The sequence below is a fragment of the Sander lucioperca genome, chromosome 4, assembly GCF_008315115.2.
Source record: "Sander lucioperca isolate FBNREF2018 chromosome 4, SLUC_FBN_1.2, whole genome shotgun sequence".
Lineage (NCBI taxonomy): Eukaryota > Metazoa > Chordata > Actinopteri > Perciformes > Percidae > Sander > Sander lucioperca.
The window spans coordinates 2,464,024-2,486,987 of NC_050176.1; the positions used below are offsets into that span (position 1 = coordinate 2,464,024).

At 41.4% G+C, this 22,964-nt stretch overlaps 1 protein-coding gene across 1 annotated transcript; it reads left to right on the forward strand.

Annotated features, from left to right (window-relative positions):
- The first annotated feature begins 2,854 nt into the window (after nt 1-2,854).
- On the forward strand, nt 2,855-13,774 carry LOC116045763. The gene is made up of 5 exons (XM_031293611.1): nt 2,855-3,080; nt 3,201-3,328; nt 3,703-3,841; nt 12,863-12,996; nt 13,650-13,774. Exons 1-5 carry the CDS (start codon nt 2,890-2,892, stop codon nt 13,772-13,774), a joined length of 717 nt encoding a protein of 238 aa, XP_031149471.1. The 5' UTR covers nt 2,855-2,889.
- The last annotated feature ends 9,190 nt before the right edge of the window (nt 13,775-22,964 follow it).

Consider the following 22,964-nt stretch of genomic DNA (forward strand, 5'->3'; position numbering starts at 1 on the left):
TGAGTTCCCTGTCTGAGGTCCAACAACCGCTTGGAAGCGTTTCCGACATGATCTGGGTGATCAAACACGGTACACAAACGTGAGGAAAAATCAGAAAAAGTTAACCTGGAGAGATGTTGATTGGAACACATAGCTTCAGCCCAAACAAGTGCCTTTCCCCTGAGTAACCCCAAAGCATAGTGTACCTTCGATGATTCAGAAGCAAAAGATAGTGGCTTCTGTTGGAAAATGAGCCCGCACTGAAGCAGGAAACCCCGACACTTGTTCAACTCCCCAGAGAAAGGCTCAGGCGGTGTCACAGGGGGTTCCCGGAAAAGTGGCGTAGATTCCATGCCAGAAGTCGCTGACAGAGTGGGTGGAGGAGCAGAGAGGGGTGGTGCACTTGGATCACTGGAAAAAGACAGAGTAGCAATTTGTGAGGACAGCTGGGTTTCTCCAGTATTTTGTGAATGAGCTGGTCGTGTTGTCCTAACAGAGCTCCTTGATTTTTAATGGCTCGAAAAATGCCGTCTTCGTCTGGTAACTGTGAAATCTCTGCAGAGTCCTTGGCCCATAACAAATGTTTCATTCCAGAGTTCTCTGTTGATTTGTGTTTGTCGCTGTGTGCTCATGGTGGAAAATGAATGTAAACAAAGTTGCGTGCAGGTCCCCTCAAGGCCAGGCTAATGTTGGAAGCCCCTCTAGTGGACGGAACGTGTAACAACAACCACATGCTTCTGCATACCTGTCAAGTATCCCGTTTTGGCTGTGAAAGTCCCGTATTTTACCCTTCTTTCCCGCCGTCCTCCCGTATTAGTATTTTCCCGTAAATCTCCCATATTTTAAGCTGCGTTATTAAAAAATAATAATACCCCGGGCCCGGGCAGAGTAAAAAAAACAAAAACATTCCCAATCTGAGCTCTGTCACTAGCCTCGCGATAACTGCCACCTGCAGTAGCCTACTACAGGTACTGTAGGTGGCAGTTGTCGCGAGGTTAGTGTGTGAGGTCAGATGATGAGTGACAACGCGGGAAAAAAAAGAAAAAAAAACCGAGACGGATGATGGACGCTACGAAAGAGACAGAAGGCACTCCTGCCAAAAAACCAAAACCCGCATGTAAATACCGCGATCAATGGGACAGCGAATTTACTTTTCTGAAGAGGAGCAGGGTGGGGAACAGTCACGCGTTTTGTAAGTTTTGTAACTGCGACTTTAGCATCTCACACGGGGGAAGGAATAATGTATGTCAGCACGAGAAATCCGCCAAGCACAAGCGTGGGCTAGAGGCACAAAAACATGCCCAGGTGATGTCAGCATTCGTGATGAGAAATGTCACCGAGGCAGACCAGGTCACACGTTCAGAGGTAAAAATAGCAATGCTGAGTGCCAAAAACAACATTCCTTTCTCCTTCCATGACGACTTCAACAAGTGTGTAACTGACATGTTCCCGGACTCTGCTATTGCACGAAAATACTCAACGGGAAATACTAAGGCTACTCAAATCATCAAAGGTAAGTTAGCTAGCCATATAGCTACCTATATTACTGTTGGGCTACTGTATGTTTGCTAAAACGGTATAAAATGGGTTTGAAATGTGTTTGAATATTCTAACATTTGAGCATTAACCCATGGCATGAATGTTGTAGGCTAACTTACTAGCTAATTACTGACACTCAACAGGTGCCATATCAGCAGAACTAGAGGACGAGTTGGCCAAAACATGCTAATCTCAGCCCTTTGCACTGATGTGCGACGAATCGAACAACAGAAAAACAGACCAAGAATTCATCATCCTGACTAGACTCTACGATGAGGCCACTCTGCAGGTCGCTACAAGATTCCTGGAGATGCCTACATGCAATGTAGGAAATGCTGAAAATCTGTATGAAAAGCTTAGTGAAGCATTAAGGTAAGGGTAACTGCACTGTGTTGTTGACATGTTTAGTAGATTGCATTTAATTACAACCTTACATTTTGTCTGAGACGTTTTGTGGCATTTTTTCCTGTTTCCAATAGAAAAAGAGGCATCCCATGGGATATCCTGATTGCCTTTAACTCTGATAATGCGAGTGTTATGAAAGGCCGCCATAACTCGGTCATCAGCAGACTGAAGACCAGCCAACCCCACGTCCAGGACCTTGGCTGCATCTGCCACCTGGTACAGCTGGCCACTGGCTGTGGCATCAGAGCAGCCCAGGTACCAGTGGAAGACATCCTGGTGGGGATATACACCCACTTTGATAAAAGGTAAATGCATACATATAGGCCTGCTATTTCTCTCGCCTAATGTTGTGTGTGTTACAATGTAACAACATTGCATTTGGCTAACTCATGAACAAGGTAGCCTAGTAGGCCTGCAGTTCATATTCTTTACACACACACTCTCACTCACACACACACACACACACACACACATTCAGACCACCAGAAGCTCCTCAGGTACTGCAGCACCAGATGGCTGAGTCTGTTAACCTGCATCCAGAGGGTGCTGAACCAGTGGGATGCACTGCAGGTAGGATGGTAACTCCACTCAGCAGATATCTACACAGTTTACTATGCTATATTTCCATTTTAACCATGTATTGCCACCCTGTATCTCTATGTACTGTAGGCCTACTTTAACAGTCATGAAGAGGTGGAGGAGTGTCAACTTGCGTGATCTGGCAAGCCATCTGCGTGATCCAATCGTGAAGACCTCCTTCCTGTTCCTGAGTGCTGCCCTTAAGCCTTTATCTGAATTTAACATTTATCTGAATTTAACATTCATTTAACATTGAATGAATGAGTGAATAATAGTATATAATTAAATGTTTGTGCTTATTGTAGCATTCTTATTTCACTATTTTATTGTGACCATTGATATTATCTGCAGTCAGAGGGAGTACAAATTCACAGACTTGAAGAGGAGATGTGCAGGCTGATGAAGAGGATCCTGGGCTACCTCATACCAACCAGGGCAATCGTGGGTGTACCTCTCAGGGAGGTGGAGTATGGAGATGGACATCAGTTGGCTGATGAAGATCTCTTTATCGTAGCAGACACAAAGGCATTCATGAGAAGCGCTGAGCTCCCTGTGTCCGCCGAGAAGAAAATCTTTCAGTGAGTATATTACCCAGTAGTTATATTATGATATCATCTTTTGACAGTATGAGAGTATAGGCTGTAGTGTGCCTAAAAATATTACCACTAATGCATTTTTTCACTCTTATGCTGTTGTAGAACTGTGAGAAGCTTCTATGAGGCAGTGCATAAGAAGATGTTCTCCTCCTTTCCCCTCGACCATCCACTCCTGAGGGACCTGAAAGTGCTGGACCCTGCAGCTCGTCTTAACATAACTCCAGGGACAGGTAGATAATAGAAAAAGTTTCCAATAGGCTTTATGCGCAGCTCCACTACTTACCCCAGCAACCACCCTAGCAATGGTCAGACACACCTGGATTAGTCAGTTTGTCCAATAATGTAAGACAGGAAATAAAGGAGCTGGCTTAAGTTCAGGAAGTAGTGCAGCTGTGCATAAAGCCTATTGATGTTGCAAGGCAAGGCAATTTTATTTGTATAGCCCATTTTTACAAACAATTTGTCTCAAAGGGCTTTACATCACATCATAACAACATCCTCTGGGGACAATTCCCCATTGATAACCAAACAAATAATTGGCACAGTATACTTGATACTTGTTTAGATCTGCAATGTTCAGTCAAACACTTGTTTTACTTTACAGTGGAAAGGCTAGGGGCCCTGAGGCTGAAAGAGGATAAGATGAGAGAGGAATTCAAAGATTATCAGGTGACAGATAGTAAGCAACTCCCCCAAGAAGACAGAATCGACAGATTCTGGGGCCTGGTAGGAAAGGACGTGAGGTTCAGTGAGCTGCCAAAACTTATGAAGGCTTTACTATACATTCCCCATAGCAATGCAAGTTCAGAAAGGGTGTTTAGCATGGTACGAAAGATTGTTACAGAGAATAGGATGACGTTAGACAACAGAACTGTTTGCGCTCTACTCTCATGTAAAATTAACCACTCTGGCCCAGCCCACAAATACACTCCTTACAAAACAGTCTTAAAGAATGCAAAGTCTGCAACAAATTTGTACAGTAACTCACTAAAAGAGTAAAGAAAAGTTACGTGAAATGAAAAGAAAAACTGTAAAAGAAAAGCAATATGAAATGAAAGGAATGTGTGGAATGAAAATAAAATGTAAATGTAAAGACAAGCAATGTTATAAATTGTAAATGTTTTCAGCGTTCTGCATCAAGTGGTGATTTTAGCTTTCTTGTACACCTGTCTTAAAATGTAAGGGATACTGGAGCTTGGTTGGGATGGTGGGACTGCTTGCGTGGGCGCCGGAAAATTTCCTTTATTTTCAAATCCAAAACTTGACTAGGTATGTTGTAATGCCATCAACAATGCATAAGCCTGAGTAGTGTAGTACATATTATTTTACAGGCTGCAATTGAGCATTAAATATTTGAATATTATTCGAATATTAAAAAAAATATCAAATGGAATTCGAATGGTATTATAGAGGAAGCTCGACAGCTCTAGTGGACACCACAGTAATTTTCTCTCCCAGGCCTGGTTGTGCACCCTGTGAATTTAAGTGTATATAACATGATTTTACAATTACATTATCAGACTTGCCAACGTTTTTGGTTTGTGCCACTGCTGCCTGCCCTCTGTACGCAGGTGAGTACAGGGGGAACCAATAGGATTTTGAGTTGGGAGTAATGTACTGACTGGAACAACAAGTGCGGTTGTACAACACTGGTCCATGCACACAGTGCAGCTGTGATGCAGCTCAACAGGGGTACTTCAGTCACACCTGGAAGAAGAGAAACTGAAATAAAATATTTGTTTTTTTCTGTTCATTTTGCTTGGTATTAATTACAAAAATAACCACTATTTAAAGAGCAAATAAGAAGCATATCATTTCTAGATCTGTTTTTTTCTGTTTTTATAGTGGTGAAACTGTACTTAATGTTACAACTTTTTAAACAGACTTATATGAATTCATAATTTTGAGACTAATGTTATTTTATTTATTTTTTTTATACTGTTTATTGATCCCCATTGGGGAAATTACAATTTACACTCTGTTTGTTAGAAATCACTACACACAGGCCTGAAATACACACACATGCTCAGGACCTATTCATGCACAAATGGAGAGATGTCAGAGTGAGTGGGCTGCCAGTGCTGGACCAGCGCCCTGAGCAGTTGGGGGGGGGTACGGTGCCTTGCTCAAGAGCACCTGGCAGTGCCCAGGAGGTGAACTGGCATCTAATTGTTTATGGACATCAAGCTAGGCTATATGCTAGCGCCATATGCTACGTGCTTAATTTATGTTACTCACCCTCGTAGTTGTGGACCTAACTTGATATGTCCCACTTCAAAGCTTTCTCCCGTTTCATGATGGGTGCAGGTGAAAGAACGTTGACCATTCTGTGCACATTGTTGACATATACTAATAATAAAGCAATGAATAAAGCATTTCAGATTGACAAAGGTCAGTTTAAAAGAATTTCGTCAGATTTTGAGAGGCTTAGTCACGCTCATCCCGCTTGCCATTTCCGGGTGAGTCCCGACTGCCCTGTCTCCGACTGAGCATGTCAGGTTGCCAAAAATTAAGGCCGATAGCTCCTCCAACGGACGACGACACGGAACACACCGAACAGACTCCAGTCACTGACCTCGCCAGACTGTCCGACGGCCGATTGCCCCAGTGTGTAACTGCTTTAACACAAAAAGATCTGAGCGTGCAGGAGAAATCCGTGAGGAGAAGATTTGCAAGCGTGCAGACTCCACCTGAGTGTGAGGAGAAGGGCCAAAGCTGAAAGCAGGAAATATGTCCAAGCATCAACATATCTGAGTCCAAGCAGAAAGATTTAGCACAAGCAGAGCAAATCCAAGCGTGAGCAGTGACTATTTGAGTGTGAGAGCAAGGTTTTGAGTGAAATTATTGAAAGAATGCGCTCTTGAATAAAAATAGGAATACAACTCCATACCATATCCTTTCATATTATAACCATTTTATAACTTAAAGGTTTTAATGGCTTTTTTGTATTAAATAAAATGGTGAAATATTGCTGAAATTCATTAATAAAGTGCAGGACAGTTCTTGATCATATGGAATTTTCCAAACATAACTAATAGTTGTATGATATACATCCTGTTATTTTTAATCTCATGTTGACTAAAATATAACATCACATCAAACATATTTATTTCAACATTTATCTTAAGTTTCATTTTTAGAAAGTAGTCTACATCCATCCAGAACATTCTTCATTCTCTACGGTGAAAAAATAGATGTGTTGTAGCTATCCACAGTCAGAAGAGAAATGACGGGAGTGAATGACAGTCAATGAGAGAGAGAGAGAGAGAGAGAGAGAGAGAGAGAGAGAGAGAGAGAGAATCGTTTATAAGTTCAAAAAAACTTCATCCTGGCGCCTGGCCTCTGTAAAATACCGTTTAGTAAATATTTCTCAGAATCCGTTCATAATGTCAAATGACAGAGAGAGAGAATGTCCAGTGGACTGAATCAATACACTATATACTTAAAAGCTCTGAGGCAACATTGGATCAGCATTAGAGTCCAAGCTGCAATTACAGATCAAGGATTCAAATGGGACTTTGGCAATCTCACTAATAAGGCTTTTTTGGAATTACCCAATCCTACATTTGAAAGAAAAGAAAAAATGCTTTTACTCTCCTGCAGGCCATGGATTGCATTTTCTGAATTCATCTTCAGTTTAGTTTAGTGAAACTTCATCAATTAAAATAATGGCAGGCAGTGTACTTCAGACACTGAGTGAGACTGTATACACTATCAACTTATCACTGGATAGTGAAATTTTTCCATGAATCTGGTGACTATAAGGAACTGTGCGGATGTGCTGCCGTTGATGAGAGTGCAGCTGGAGAAATGTTCAGCTCAGCTAATGGACACAAGACTGGCCATCAAAACACAAGCATGCAATTCACTCTTTTTTTCCATGGCACAAATGGAAATATTTTAATTTGGAGAAACTATTCCGCCACAATGGAGGGGAGGCTTATAACTGCTATCCACGGTCTTCCAGTCCTTATAACATTGTTTTGAATGTTAAGAGGGGATGAAGGAGGAAACATATACTTATACAAAGCCATGGCGCAATTGTAAAGTTTCACTTATATGTTTTTCAATGTTAAAAACTAAAGATTGCTATATAAATCCTTGAATTATGTTGTTGATTGCATTAATGAGTACAAAAGACACAGAATGGTACATGACATACAACTAAAACTACTTTTGGGGTCTACTAGATATAGCTTTACATGCTTTGATGTAAAAAAAAAAAAAAATTGTTTCTCTGTCCATTGCTGACCTCTGCCTCAAACGCTCTCTCTGAGCTTTTGGCCCGCCTTCCAGAAAAGCCCAGTCTGCTCTGATTGGTCAGCTGGCCCAGTCTGTTGTGATGCAGCACCAATGAGCAGCATATGAAAAACTGGGCTGGCTTTCTCAATCAGGGGAGGCGTTTCAGGCAGTTTAGAACAGGTGGTCTGTGGGAGAGCGAGCTCCATTTGGAGTGAAATGAGTTTTTCCTGTACTTTATACATCTATTATATACACAACAAACTATATTACACCCTAAAAGTCCCCAAAAACATATTAGGAGCTCTTAAAAAATGTAATTTTAACTACATGACAGTAGTGTTATTAAAGTAACTCTATGTGATTTTTAAATGTTTCTGTGTCACAGATTTGTCTGTAACACCTTTCATTTAGCGCCCGTTTTTTTTCAGTTGATGTTTGTTTTGGCCTACTATTTTCTTTTTGTCCCTTTGTACATGTTAAAGCAACAATAGATAACTTTTCCTGCTTTGGTCCCCCTACAGGTTGGAAGCAGAATTGTCCATTACATTACATTGTCCAGTTCATTCAAACTACAGCTCACGCTAGCCGATCTAGCAAACTTGCATAATGTAATGTAATGGACAATTCCACTTCCAACCTGTAGGGGGACTGAAGCGGGAAAAGTTCTCTAGTGTTGCTTTAAAAGCGTTCTTGGGTTTCATGAAATGCGCTATATATTCATTCATTCATCTCAACTGTATGACCTCCCCCGTAACGTTAACTCAGTAATCCACAGTGGGTAATACAGCACCGTTAAGTAAAGATCTTTATGACAGCAGGTGTGGTAAAAACACTACCGCTTTTGTCCAAAGCGGCCGCTAGAATCAACACAAACTGAAAATGACAAATAGCCACTTTAAAGACCAACCACATGATAAAAGCTTGTTATCATAGTTATCTGGTAGTATGGGCATGTCATGGTGTCAGCCAGCTTTATACTCGTAACGTTTGCTTGGATCCATTCTTGCCTGCCAGTTATTAGCCCGCCTGTCATTCATCCGGCCCGGTGTCACCAGCAGTTGCCCTCAGTGTGTTCCTGCCAGTGTCTGATTCCCACACCCATCCACACCGTCGCTCGTCCATCATCAATCACCCTCTTATGGCACCAGTACACTTCACAACTGCTTGCCGGATGGTCAAACGGCACGTCTCAGGAGCATCTTCCAGAGTGAATAAAACATGAATTCACAGATTTGTCTGGTTCCCAGGCAAACAAAACGCAGGACTTTGATACTGAAGACGTGCATCATGAGGCCCAGGAGCGGCAACAAAAGGGTTTTGGTTAGGGAAAGATCTTGACTTTGGTTAAATGTAAAGCCATACTGTCTCGTGGTTTTCTTAAACTGCCCTAATGCACACTCAAGGCCACAGCTTGATAAAACCAAAAAGGAGTACATCATCAGCGAAGAACAGAGATGTAGTCCAGAAGCCACCAAACTCTGTATCCTCGACTGCACTTTGAAACTCTGTCCACGCAAAATCCCCAAAGAGACCGTGACGAAGCATGGACTGTCAATTGAATGGACCACAGCGTTAGTGAATCGTTCTGGGTTCTCTCGCTGACAACTACAAGTACATGAAAATGGATATAAATGGGCATATCGCGTCTACGGTCTTTATCACATAGAGATGTCCTGCAGGATAATGTGTCATGAAGCACACCTCATCTCGATATGGTTCCAGGGACTATACCATGTTTATCATTTTTGAAATGAGGTGAAATGGAACACTAATGGTAGTTTTTTTTTAAATCATCAACATGAGGAACTGTGTGACCAGCATCTTGTTGAATCTTTGCCAAGAAGCTGTCAGGCTGTTCCCGAGGGAAAAAGGAGTTGTACTGGCCACCAACAAGGTGTACCTACTGAAATGGACATTGAGTGCACATGAATCAATGCCGTTGATAATGACATAATGCTCAAGTCACAACGTTCCTAAATCACCTCCTTCACATGAACAACTAGATTCACCAAGACACACAGGGCATTAGAACAAAATGCATTGAAAGTACTTGCTGAAATAGATTTTTACTATACTATTAAAACATAGAATTACACCCAAGCGTGGACCTATGGTCAAACTGTTATGTTTTATAGAAAAGTATCAGCAGAAACACACACACACACACACACACACACACACACACACACACACAGTCAAAACTAAGAACATTCTTGCTGAAGATGGGGGGGTGCAGAAGTCAGGGAATCCATCAGATAACAGAACAGAAGCAAGTAAGGGGAAGGAAAAAGAAAACAAACACACAGGACATAACAGTTAAGAACAGGCAGTTCAATTGGGGAGCACAAATGCACTTGTACAATCTTACAGTCCATCGGCAAAAAAAAAAAAAAAAAGGAAGATGATTAAGAAGAGAGGACAGGGAAGGAGTGTTCTTTTTTCTCTCTCTTTAGCTCAGAGAGCGGCAGAGAGCAGAGACGTGGGGGCGGGGGGGGGGGGGGGCCACATAAATCTAATTTATTTTGCTGTCTCTGCCACTAATTTGCCAAAGGAAGGATTCTTGTCAAAAGGGTGAGACGTGAAGGTCTTGCTCTGACACAAGTAATTGATGGTATTCACTTTTGGAGTCCAGCTATAAAAAAAAATAAGTGGGCCCAGTGCAAGTCTGAGCAAATTCAGAGGGTCAGGTGAGGTGAAAATAACTTGCTTGTTTGTGTCTTTTCCTCCATTTCAGAATGTCTTACCTTTTGATCAAATGTTGATGCAGATGAATTATAGTTGCTTAATTATTTTTTAATAATGATGAGTGTGTTTGTTGCTCATTCATCTACAGACTCTCCTTCTTTCAGGCGCAGATTTTTCGCTAAAAAACTCTTCTGAAAGTCCCAGATTCCCTTAGTTTTCTTATTGTTTTCCCATCTTACCCTCCCGTTATTGTTGTCTTACTCATCTTCCTAAAGGGTTAGTTGGATTTTCCGTGTGTTTAAAGGTTAATTTGCCATTGCAACTGTCTTGAGTGAGCAGACAAATGTGGAGGGAAAAAACAAAACATCAGCATCAAATAAAAAAGTCAGGAAAGCATTGTGCTTCTTGTCTCATTTCTCATGTGTTTTCTCTCTCTCTCTCTCTCTCTCCGTCTCTTTCTCTTGCTTTCGCTCGCTTCTGACTTTGACTCACCGAAACCTCAGAAATTACAGCCTGCTTTTCATAGTGTATGTAACCAGGGACGGACTGGGGCTAAAAAACAGCCCTGGACTTTCTCCCAAATAGGCCCATTATCCGGCCATTCGTCTCTAGCCGTGCGCGACAGACACTAGCCAGGATGTCCTGATACTATACCACAATACTGTAGCCTATCAGACAAGGTATTCACAGCAAGTAACATCTCAAAACCAATGATGATAACTGGGGTTGTGTTTATTAATAAAGCCTCAGCCTTCAAATAAAAACAAATGTACAATACCTTTACATCTGCACTGAAAATAAAGTACAAATAATGAAATGTCACTGGCTACAGAAACCCCAAATTACACAAAGTTGTAATTATAAAACAGTTCAGAGTATTACTGACAATACTATCAGAGATAAAGTAGGCTACTTGCTGTACCTGAACATCGGGATTAGATATATTGTAGGCCTAAACCAAAACTACACTGAGAGTGTTAGTTACTATATACTATAACTTATAACTATTCAAATATAATGTAAGCAAATTTAATGTTGGGGAAGTAAAGTTTTTTTTTTTTTTTTTTAGTAAAAGGACTTTTTGGTTAAACTTTTGATTAAATTTGGTGAATTATTTAGCCCCCTTCCCTGTTTGTTAGCACGTTTAGAGTGGAGTTTAGAGTTTCCTGTTTAATTCAATACCATAGTCATCCTAACATCAAAAGTGAGCTCACTACAACCTCTCATATACAACGCATTTAATGTTTCAAATTAACCTAACAGAAATTATTAAACACGTTAAGTTTGACAGCACTAAATGACACGATCATTTTCATAATCATAATGCACACGCTTGTTGATAGCTGACTATGCAATTTGCTAAGATAGGGATAAAGGCAGCCTATTATAATGTGCCCTGCTCCTGGCACTTACCAGTACGTCTTGCTGATGTGAAATTAACTTTGCTGTCTGTCCCTCATGACCAGGCTGTGGATGCTCAGACGCTTGTGCTTAACTGACATGCGGCACGAGAACGGGACATTAAGGCTGAATCTCATTTCTCTGTCTTACCCCTTCCCCTTACCCCTACCCCTTCATCTTACCCCTAGCCCTTGTCCCTCGAAACCGAGTGGTAAGGGCTAGGGGCAGGGCCTGAAATGAACACCCGACCACCCGCCAAATGCGGGTGAATTTTGCAATTGGCGGGTAACACAGGTAGATTGACAGTGTTACCCGGTAAGCGGTTGCTTACGGGCCCAGACCAATCAGGTGCCGGCATCACTGGAAGACATTGATTGACAGCCGGGACACCCTATCGCATTTTCGTTACTCGCGACAATCCCAGCAGTCCCACGTGCAGCCACTGACCAAGCAGGAGTGAGAACAGGTCAAATTAATTTCCTTGTTTCTGTTATGAAGATGAGATGTGTGTGACTCGAACATCTCACATTTACCAACAAAACGTACAGCGAAAGACCGTGCAAAACATTTCAGACCGTCCTGCCAACCTGTATACATTTTAACATAAATGTACGCTGTAACGATTTTTCACTATAAAGTCGCTGAAAGCTGCTGTTGTTTCAATCCTGTCGGCTCTCTGCAGTGGGCGGGGCTGCTCCGTTCCCCCACACACACACACACAATCACACACGGTGGATGCAGGATAAATCGCAGATGAGATGTACACGATGACCTAAATTGAGGACAGCTACGCTCGTTAATGTAAGTGCAATGATAAGTTAAAGTCCAGTAAGTGCTTTATCAAACCGTATAAATGTGTGTCCCAGCCCAGGATAGGAAATTAACTAACAATGTAAAGATCACCAAGCCACTGACAGTGACATATATGTTCATATTTTATTCATTCAATAAATTATTATTTTTTGTCTTAAATCTACCAGCCATTTTCATATTATACCAACATTTGCAGCATCCTGAGCCTTTTTGGTAAGGTTCCTAGGAAATCTCAGCCCAGAGTAATTCATTAATAGTAATAATTATTATTCTCCCCAAAACAAGTTTCCTTTTTATTTTTAAAGGACTATACAAAAAAAATTGAAACTTTTTTGCAACTTTCACTGTCTATGTGAATCCTTATGCAGGATTATCAAGGCTGGTCCCCCTACTACAGCACATGATGACGGCGCAATGTCCACGAGTAGGCTATCATCAATAGGACAGGATAGGATCATAGAGACACAGCAATTCCTGTTTTTCTCCTTTATGAGGCAAAAAAAACATAACTGTAGCCACTATGTGCTTTGTTGTTGGAGACGTAAACAGTTTAAAGTAGGTTGAAGGGGCAAACATTTTTCCAACTCAGCCAATTAATGGTGTGAAATGGCTTTCTTTTCCAGACTGGTGCTCCAACAACATACTGTGCGCATGTGGTTCGATGTTGAGACTGAGCTGAGGCAGGACTTCCGACTCACCAGAACAGCGATGCACAGCTTACAGAGGCTTTTGCAAAGGGAGCAGGACCATGGCTGGGGTAATGAGCTTGAAGTACTCATATACACCTATTGGCTAGCACATGGACTCTCATATCGGGTGGTGTCCCGTGTCTTTAATGTACCAAAGGCTACAGTTCACCGTATCATCCACAGAGTGGCCCAGAACATATGGGACAATCTGATTGCAATCGATGGCAGCCACATACGGATAAAACCACCACAGCGTCACAGATTAGACTATTTGAATTATAAAGGCTTTTACTCAGTCAACATGCCGGCAATATGTGACTCAAATGGCAGATTTCTGGAAATTTTTGTGGGGTACCCGGGGTCTGTCCATGACATGCGAATAATGAAAAACAGCAGTTTTTAGTTTTTATACCACAAGACTGTATCCCCCAACAGGCTACATCCTTCTGGGGGATGGTGGGTATCCCTGTTTGGAAACTCCGATTTGCCTCATCACCCCATTCAAGGAGCCAGTGCATGGACAAGTACAGCAGCAATTTAATTACTATCAGTCAAGGGGGCGCACCATAATTGAAAGGGTGTTCGGCATGATGAAGACCAGATGGAAGTCAACGCTTTTCAGAGCTTTAGAGGTGAAGCCCACGTTTGCACCCCAGGTAATTGCTTCATGCGCCTTTTTTGCACAATGTGTGTATGGACAATGGTGACACACTGGTTCCAGATGAAGACATTTTAATGGATGACCCCCAACCTCCCCGTGAACACATGGCATACAATGAAACCTCTGGGAATGACACCAGAAACAGACTGGCTGCCCTAGTTTCAGACAATGTGCAAGCCCCATAAACATGACAAGTGTTATATGCATGTATATATTTTATAGTTCTTTGTTCATTTTGGTGGTGGTGGTGGATATGAATGCAGATGTTCTTATCTGTGTACTACTTAGGTCTGTTTGCAATAAATATTTGTATACACACTGCATGGTGTTTTGTATATCTGTTTCAGTTATCACGGTTTTGAATGTCATTGATGTTCAGAAACACTTTCTTTGTTAACAAAAATCTGTCTTTATTGCCCGATAAAGTAAACATACAAAAAAACAGGACATTGTTCTGTATACTGTTGTATACAGAATAGTAATACAATAGCAATTTACAAAAAATATACAATAACAATTGAAGAGAGGGAAGGAATAGTGCAATATCAGTGTAGTCTGAGATTTAAGATTTAAATATGTAGTGCAAGGCAGTTTAGCGCAATGGTAATAAATAACAATATTGTAATTGTAAGATTGAAATATACTAGGGCTGTCAGCGTTAACGCGTTAATCGCGTTGCGATTAAGGGCCGACGCGATTAATTTTTTTTAATCGCATGCCGGCATTTATTAATTTATTTTACACTTCACTCGGCTTCACGTCATGCCTAACAGGCTACTATTTTGACCCTTTGCAGCACCGTTACTCATCATCAAGCTGCCACTTCCTCCTAACACATCCTGCTGCTGCAGGCTGCAGGCATGATGGAGAAACACAGCAGCAACACATTCTGAATGGAGCTTTTTATTTTCCAAAACTCCCGGACAGCTCGTAGACAAGTCGAAAGCCATATGCACGTTGTGTAAAGCCAAATTAAAATATCACCGAAGCACGTCAAGCTTGAGCTACCACCTACGGAGCTAAGCATAGAAGTACAGTTAACGTGATGCTACCCACTCAGGAGAGTGCTACTTGCCGACCTGTGGATGAAACCAAATCCCAAAAAATTACTACAGCTCTTGCGAAACGGGTGGCAACTAACTGCAGACCTGTCAGCATCGTAGAGGACTCGGGTCTTAAAGACGTACTACAGTTGGCATGTTCTGACCTCTCTCGTTGCCGTCGAGGGAGACAGTAGTTTCACCATACACAGCCTGTACCACACGGAGAAAGCAGCCACAGTGGAACTGCTGCAAGGTGCTGCAAACGCTGTCTCATTAACCGGTGATCACTGGACGTCAGTGAGTAATCAACATTATTTAGGAGTCACTAAACACTATATTGACTCTAGTAAGGACAGGGATTTTTAGTTTTTTAGTTAGGTACTTGGAGGAATTGTGCAATAATGACAGATTCACATATTTTTCTTTTGTTTACAGTAAATAAATAATTACAAATCTTAAAATCAAGTTCATAAAGTAACTTTCTTTGCATTCATTTGATTCCCAATCAAGATACACTGGTAAAAATTGCTTTCAATTGTTAATATGTACTTAAAAACTGTTCTGAAATGCAAAATAATATAATTTGAATCATGTGATAAAATATGCGATTAATCGTGATTAACTATAGAAATTCAGCGATTAATTGTTTGACAGCCCTAAAATATACATGAGGTAGATGAGCAGAACAGTGTTGATTGACTTTGTTCAGTGTAAGGGTGGGGGCGATAAACGTCACACACGTAAAAAAAGGCACTCAAATGTATAAAACTCAAAAAAGATAAAAAAAAAAAAAAAAAAAAAAAAACTACAGCTTCTCCACCATCTTTTCAAAGAGGGCCAAGAACCTCTCTGTCTGTCTGTTGCTCTCCTCGTGGCGCCTCTCCTCCTTATTGGACTCCTCAGTGAGGAAATCCAGGATGGGATTATTTCTTTTTCTTTTCTTTTTGGGTGAGAGAGTTGGCAGTGGTGAACTGCTGGCTGCAGAGGTGCTGGCTGGGGATGAGGGATCAACAATCTCCTAAAGGAACAAGATAAATCTTGATTTACAATCCACAAATATTTGAAATTATGTTTATATATATATATATATATGAGTGAGAGAGAGCATTACAATAAGAACATGTTAACATTCTGCTATTCTGAAATTCATACATACCATGAGGATTGGCGTGGGATCATCATAAAAGGATGCCACCACCACAGGAGGGTCAATTGAGGGCCTGGCACCCAACACCTCATGCATGTCTTCGTAAAATTGCCAAGTTGCAGCGGTCACTTCCCCCCTGTCCGTACCTGACCCTGTTCTGGGAGTTCTTAGTTCCTGGAAGGACACACAACACACACTAAAATAATGCCTACAACCATACAGTATGCATTCATTGCCTTGTATTGAGATTGAAGATGTAGGTTTTTTCTCTTTAACGGAACATCACATAACTTGTATTTTTGCTTAAGGTTTTCCCTCTTCTTTGATGCCTGTTGGCCACTCACTTTTCCCTCCAACCCAATTTCTTTCATCAACCAACATTAATTTACATGTACATGAACAGGAATGAATTACAAATGATTACAATAATACAGTACCAATACAATAATGAATGGCTATAACATGAACGCATGACTCACTCCCATAGTTGCTTTGCAGCATATTGTGATTTTAGAAACTTCAGTTCTTTTTCAGCCCGAAATTGGATGAGCCGCCGGGTTTCCTCAGGCGTCCCTATGTGATACAGGACGGTACATGTAAAGCATGTATCAATGTCTCCAAAGCAAGTAGTGTTATGCACTGATATCAAATGAAATTCGCTGCTAATGGAGTTTAGTTTACAATGTAGACATGCATGGAGTCCATTCAAGGCAGAGAAATGCGGGACTGTTGTGCAAATAAGCAATGTAACGTTAGCGTAGCAAACTAGCGATTTTTAAAAACATTTCAGTTACAAACATGGTTGCAAATATATGTACAGGACTGTGTAGAGCACAAAACAAGACTTTGGTAATTTTTAAATCAATTCTTTAAGCCGAAAATACTTACATTTATGGGTCTCTCTGGTCGATCTGGTCGCCATTGTTGCCGGTTGCGCAGTGTATTCTGGGTACCTCTTGCTTTCAAGTAAGCTCGCGACTTTGCTTGGTTTTAAGGGGTATCTACCCCTTCCCCTTAGCCCTACCCCTTGATCAAAACGAGAATTGGGATAGCCCTTACTCTCACGTGAACGGGCAAAACTAAGGGGAAGGGGTAAGACAGAGAAATGAGATTCAGCCTAACCCAGGCTCTCCTGGGTGAAAGTCATGTGTTGTTTGACCCATCCACCACCCTAACCAAGCTTCTTTTAGGTCTTTCATACTACTCGCTACTGTTGTCGCTCTCAATACTATGTCATCTTACAGCGCCACGGTCAAGCTACTGCTCTTCCTGGGGCATTCCATACAGATGCTAAAGGGTCATTTTTGCGCCGTTAGCCAATATTGCTAGCTAACCTGAGCTAGCTAACATTAAAGCTCAGCCGAGGAGGATGCCAGAAATGTTCACGTCACTCTGTCACGAGCACAAGCCTCTCGTCCATGAGTATGCTACCTTCTGCGCTGTTATATGATTTGACAGGTGTAGTGTGGGAAAAAGAAAATAGTTCCTTCATTAAACTGCTCACAACCAGGTCTGTGGATTATTTTGGGTATCTGGGTCGTCTTTCAAATTTATTTTTCTGGCGCTTTGACCACAACACGCCGAGTGCCATCAAGTTAATTATTTTTGAGAGAAGGCAGACATTTCTATGGCTGATATCTCCAACACTGGGCAACTCACACCAATCTAGATTGATACCTAGCACTACAGGTAAGAGGGAAATATGTATTTTTGATTTGGGGGTTTAACTGTTCCTATAAGATTGTTTACTTTATAAGGAGAGTAAAAATTAGCTATAATATTAGAGCCATGGATAATTCTTTTTTTGCTTTTCTTCAATTCCAAATCCCTTGGTTTTTAATCAAAAAAACTTTTGTTCATTCATCTAACTATTGGATATATGCTGGAGATGTGATGGGAGCAGAGGCACACTCATACACATGCTTTATGAATGCCACATGGATCAGAGTTGCTGCAGAGCCCTGCGCTCTGCACATTAGCTTTAATAACAGGTGTGGTTGTCGGCTCAGCAGCAGACTCGTGGTACAGATTGGCCCTAACCACAGGTTGTAGGATTATGCTCAGGCGCTGGAAAGTAAAAAAAAAATATATCATTCCTTTTAATGAATGGTTGGGAGAAATGACCAAAATAGCTAATTATGTAAATGTATGACTTTAAACAATGACTTATGGAGGACTAGGATTAAATAAGTGTATACTTCTTCCCACTGTTGGAACCAAACAATGTGCTTAAACTGATCTTGAGCAGAGAGGCTGTAACCCCAAGACAAACGGGGCACAGGAGGCCACCACATGGCTTCTCAAACAAAGGGATAGGCCCTCAGTCAAACCAGAAGCCTATAAAGTCGTACCTCGATGTGAAAAAGGTTTCAAAAATGGAGAAAGTCCATTCAACACGAGGAGAAACGTGGTCAGACTGGTGGAAGGTCTAAGAACTGCAAGCCGCGGCTTCACACCGTCAATAGTTTCTTGGCGTTCCATTGGCTGAGGCGACCTGAATGCACCATGCTCACGAACGAGGAGGATATAAGCGAATGTAGCCCGACAAACCCCGTCTTTCCACTATTCAATTCAATTTTATTTATAGTATCAAATCATAACAAGAGTTATCTCAGGACACTTTACAGATAGAGTAGGTCTAGACCACACTCTATAATTTACAAAGACCCAACAATTCCAGTAATTCCCCCAAGAGCAAGCATTTATTGCAACAGTGGTGAGGAAAAACTCCTTTTAGGAAGAAACCTTGGGTGGTGGGAAAAACTTCCTTTTAGGGAGAAACCTCAGACAGACCCAGGCTCTTGGTAGGCGGTGTCTGACGGTGCCGGTTGGGGGTGTGATGAACAATGGCAATAATAGTCATAATAAAGATAATGGAACAAGAGCATAGCAGGACGTAGCAGGGCACTGCAGAGCCTAGCAGAGTGTAACAGGACAGAGCAGGACCACTGGGACAGCTGCAATCATGATTTAGGTGCCACCCTAATCCAAGGAAACATGCTGGGCAAAAGAAACACATAAGGACTCCGGGGAATAAGCTCCCCAGAGCTAGTTTAGTAACAAGCATTTCTGGGACATGGATGCACACAGATGGAAAGAGAGAGGAGCTCAGTGTGTCAAAGGAAGGAAGTCCCCCGGCAGTTTAAAACTATAACAGCTAGGATAGACAGGTTTAAGGAGAGGAGCCTGGTCGGGCTGGAACTCTACCCTGCCGGATCGGGCTGTACTGGGCTTTGATTATATCATTGGTTATATGGTAGATTAATCTGATGACTATGAAGAGAAGCAGAGAAAAGAAGGGGTGCCGTGTCTACAGCAATACACCCTGCCCCGCCAGTCTAGGCGAACGCTGCAACTCCTCACTCCGTAACTAAAAGCTTTATCAAAGAGGACAGTTTTAAGTTTACTTTTAAATGTGGTGACAGTGTCTGCCTCCCAAACACAGACTGGGAGCTGGTTCCACAGGAGAGGAGCCTGATAGCTGAAGGCTCTGGCTCCCATTCTACTTTTACACTACACTAGTAGCCTTCATTACTGAAAGGATGACACTTCTGCCGAGAAATCCACAGCCAGTGAAGGAGATTTCTGTCTCTCACCGAATCTGCAGAGGGTAAATTTCACCGTTTTCCAGGGAAGGAGGACGTCTCCTACAGTCGACTCTGAATAGGGCACCGAATCCAGCTGCCGGAGGGCATTTTTTCTGTTCGTTAAATCACGGGCCCGTGTTTTTAACTCGCTTTCTGTTCAATGCGGAAGGATCCGCCGAAAAAACTAAGCGAACTAGCTACACGTCCAAAGTAAGAGGCTTTATAGTGTTCTGGGCAGATTAGAACAGGATGTATTATTAATGAGTAATTTGCTATTGTTGCTATTTGTGTTGTCATTAATGTGATCTGATTAATAATTAATTAATGGTGCTATTGCTGCACATTTTGATTATTAATCTGTTTGGCTGTGAATGTATCTCTGATCCCGATATTGTTGAATTTGTGTTGAAACTGTGTTGAACTGTAGCTTTTACTCCCTGCCGTGGGAAGTTTAATTACTGTACAAGTGGAGCCATAATCCTGCCTTCCGTCAGTCAACTACGGTGGTGCTACAGCCAAAAGCCATTATATCATCCCCGTGGAACGGCTGAGGGTGTGATTATCATTACCACGGAGTCAGCTGTGCGCTCGCAGAAAGGAGCGGGGAAAATAACCCTCGCTCATTAAACAAAACCTCAGATTCTGCTGTAACGTTGAGTTAAGTTAGAATCTCGAGTAAACGAAGAGTGATTATTTTCAACCCACAGAGATCAAAATCCTCAAGTGTTTTCTTTCTTTCAAGTGTGTTTTCCCTCCATTTCTCTCTTTCTCCTAATGCTAACACATACACACATGCATCTACGGGTGGTAAACTGCTAGCCCGGCTAGCCACCACAGCCTCATACACAGACGAGCTAAAACGGCTAGCCCATAGCAAAGTAGCTTATTCGTTTCCCTTTTGTCTGTGAAACGTTAGCCTGAAAAGCTAACGGCTAAACCCTAGTCACGTGAGCGCGCAACACAGCTTCACAACTGCGAGCCGTAGTGTGTTCTTTTGTCTGCAACATGTGTTTCACATAAGCTAACCGGCTAACACATAGCCTAGCTCGAACGAGCTAACGGCTAACCTTGGGCGTAGCCTTACAACCCCCGCGTTTCGTCAAACCCCTCCTCCTCACACACTCACACACACACAGACAAAAAGCATGCTCACCACATGCCCGCTGTTTGTTTTTTCTTGTGGTTGTAGTTTAAAAAAGCGTATATTGATTTTGATTGATCAAAGGATTATTGATTGGCCATTGATGATTTTGAAGTTAAATAAATTCTCTTATACCGTAAATAGTAGTTGTCTGTGATTATTTTGTGTTTTTGTTGTAATAATTGCTGGTTGAACACAGGTATTGCTCGAATTCACTTCCTCGACTTCCTTTGTTCCTTTAGAAAATACCAGATAAATTAACCAAATTAATTAAGATCTGTATTTTAAAGGGAACACCACCTAAATGACACTGTTTCACAGTTTGATTATTGGTCCCTGGTTCCAGGGTGGTGCCCTGTTTTGATAGTTTGTCAATTTGGTGAAGTTATTAATATGCATATTCATAACTTTCTTAATATTGATAAAACATCTTTGATAATTTGCCAATAATTGAATCTGAAACCCCCCAATTCCCAACACCACACACTTTTCGGACATGTCACAAAAAAAAAAAAAAGATCACGTGTGTGTTATTCATGGATCTTTATGCCTTCCATTTTGTGTAATATTATTTTCTGTATGACCTTTTCTGTTTACTTTTGCATGTTCGAAATAAACAGACAGGAGGTATTTCTGACAATATGGGGACCCTACTTCAATACACTATTTAATCGCTTATTTAGCAACAAGGTACGTTTGAATGTTAGCCTCGGTGTATTTAAATAAATGAAAAAGAATTCAAAAACATGCACATTCAGACGATAAAAACGAGGTGCAGGAGAGAAGAACATCTCTAAGAGTCTGCACACTAGAAAATGCTCCCATGAAACATATTTATTAGATTACTGCCAAGGTGACGTTTCGAGCGTCCTGCTCTTCTTCAGAAAAAAATAAAAAATATATATGTTTTATTGGAGCATTATCTGTGCAGACTCTATTTTTCTTGCATTGAAATATATGGCCTGTTACAGTTTTAATTGACTCCTAGCTAATTAGAAGCAAGTATTTTCTGTGGATGTAATAAAAACAATACATTTCCCATGATGTCTCCCATAACTTAATGTGCCAATATGTCTAATGGGCAACTTGATGGCATCAATCACACTTTCATGTTGTCTGTGTACACCTACGCAAGCATATAAGCTGCATGTATAGCATCTGTATATCACGTCCCCCACAAAGAGCCTGTGTTTCGCAGTGCAGTCGGTTTGTTAGCAGACCCCCTTTGGAGCCTGGGTCACTACGTTCTATTACTGCGCAGTATGCATTAAGCCAAACAAACACCCTGGCAATAGGCAAAGCAAACAGTAGCTCAGCACCCTGCCGCCATTTACGGCACAGCATGGGGTCTGTGTGTGTGTGTGTGTGTGTGTGTGTGTGTGTGTGGTTCGGAGGGATTGTGAAACTGGAGGTTAGCTCATAATATTTCTAATAACTTGATAAAGTTGAGAAGGGTGTGTGTTTTTGATTGTTCATGATTATATGATGAATCTGGAACTATGATAACATTTTCAGCGTCAAAACATGCATCAAACATGCTTAAAAAGTCACGGACGCAATTTCCCCTCGTATCCGTACACTCACTATAAAAGGTGAGTGTGAGTGAGTGTATGTATACGAGGGGAAATTGCGTCCGTGACTTTTTAAGCATGTCTTAACTCTGAAAAAGTTATTATCTTAGTCCCAGATTCATCACATAATCATATTTCTTCCCATCTAGGTCCCCTCTCATCTGATATTACAGTGTTGCAGAAATCTAGGAATTATCTTCGGCAAACACCTCAACTTTGATCAGCATATTAATTCAGTTGTCTGGACCTGTTTCTTCCAGTCAAGAAAAATTTCAAAAGTGAATAAATTTTATCTGCCAAAAACGTACAAACAGTCAAACATGCATTCTTTTCATCCCGTTTAGATTGCTCCAATGCACTTTTATCATGCCTCTCACAATAAAACTTAAATAAACTATATAATTTATAATCTCATTCAAAATGCCACAGCCAGACTCATAACCAGGTCCAACAGGAGAGAACCCACAACACCCATTTTAAAATCACTTAATTGGCTCCCAGTCTGTTTTATAGTAGATTTTCAGGCTCATATGGGGATAGCTCCAAAATATGTAACTGAACTTGTTACCCCATACGAGCCTAAACGTAACCTTAGATCATCTAGTAGGTCAACACATTCTCACTCCCAGCGTGTCAATAAGTGACGTTTGGTCAGGTGTCTTTACTGCTTGTTACTGATGCAAAAAAAAGTCTCCTTTTGCATCTAGCCCTTTGGGGTAATTTTTTGATATGCTTGGTTGGGCCACTTTTGAGGCTCTGGGTCGGGACGGACGTTTAACTGACATGCAGCACAAGAACGGGACAGTTAGGTTTAGGAAAAGATTGTGGGTGGAGTTACAAAATGTACGTTGCATTGACAAGCGGGACAACAACATGGGTGAAAGTC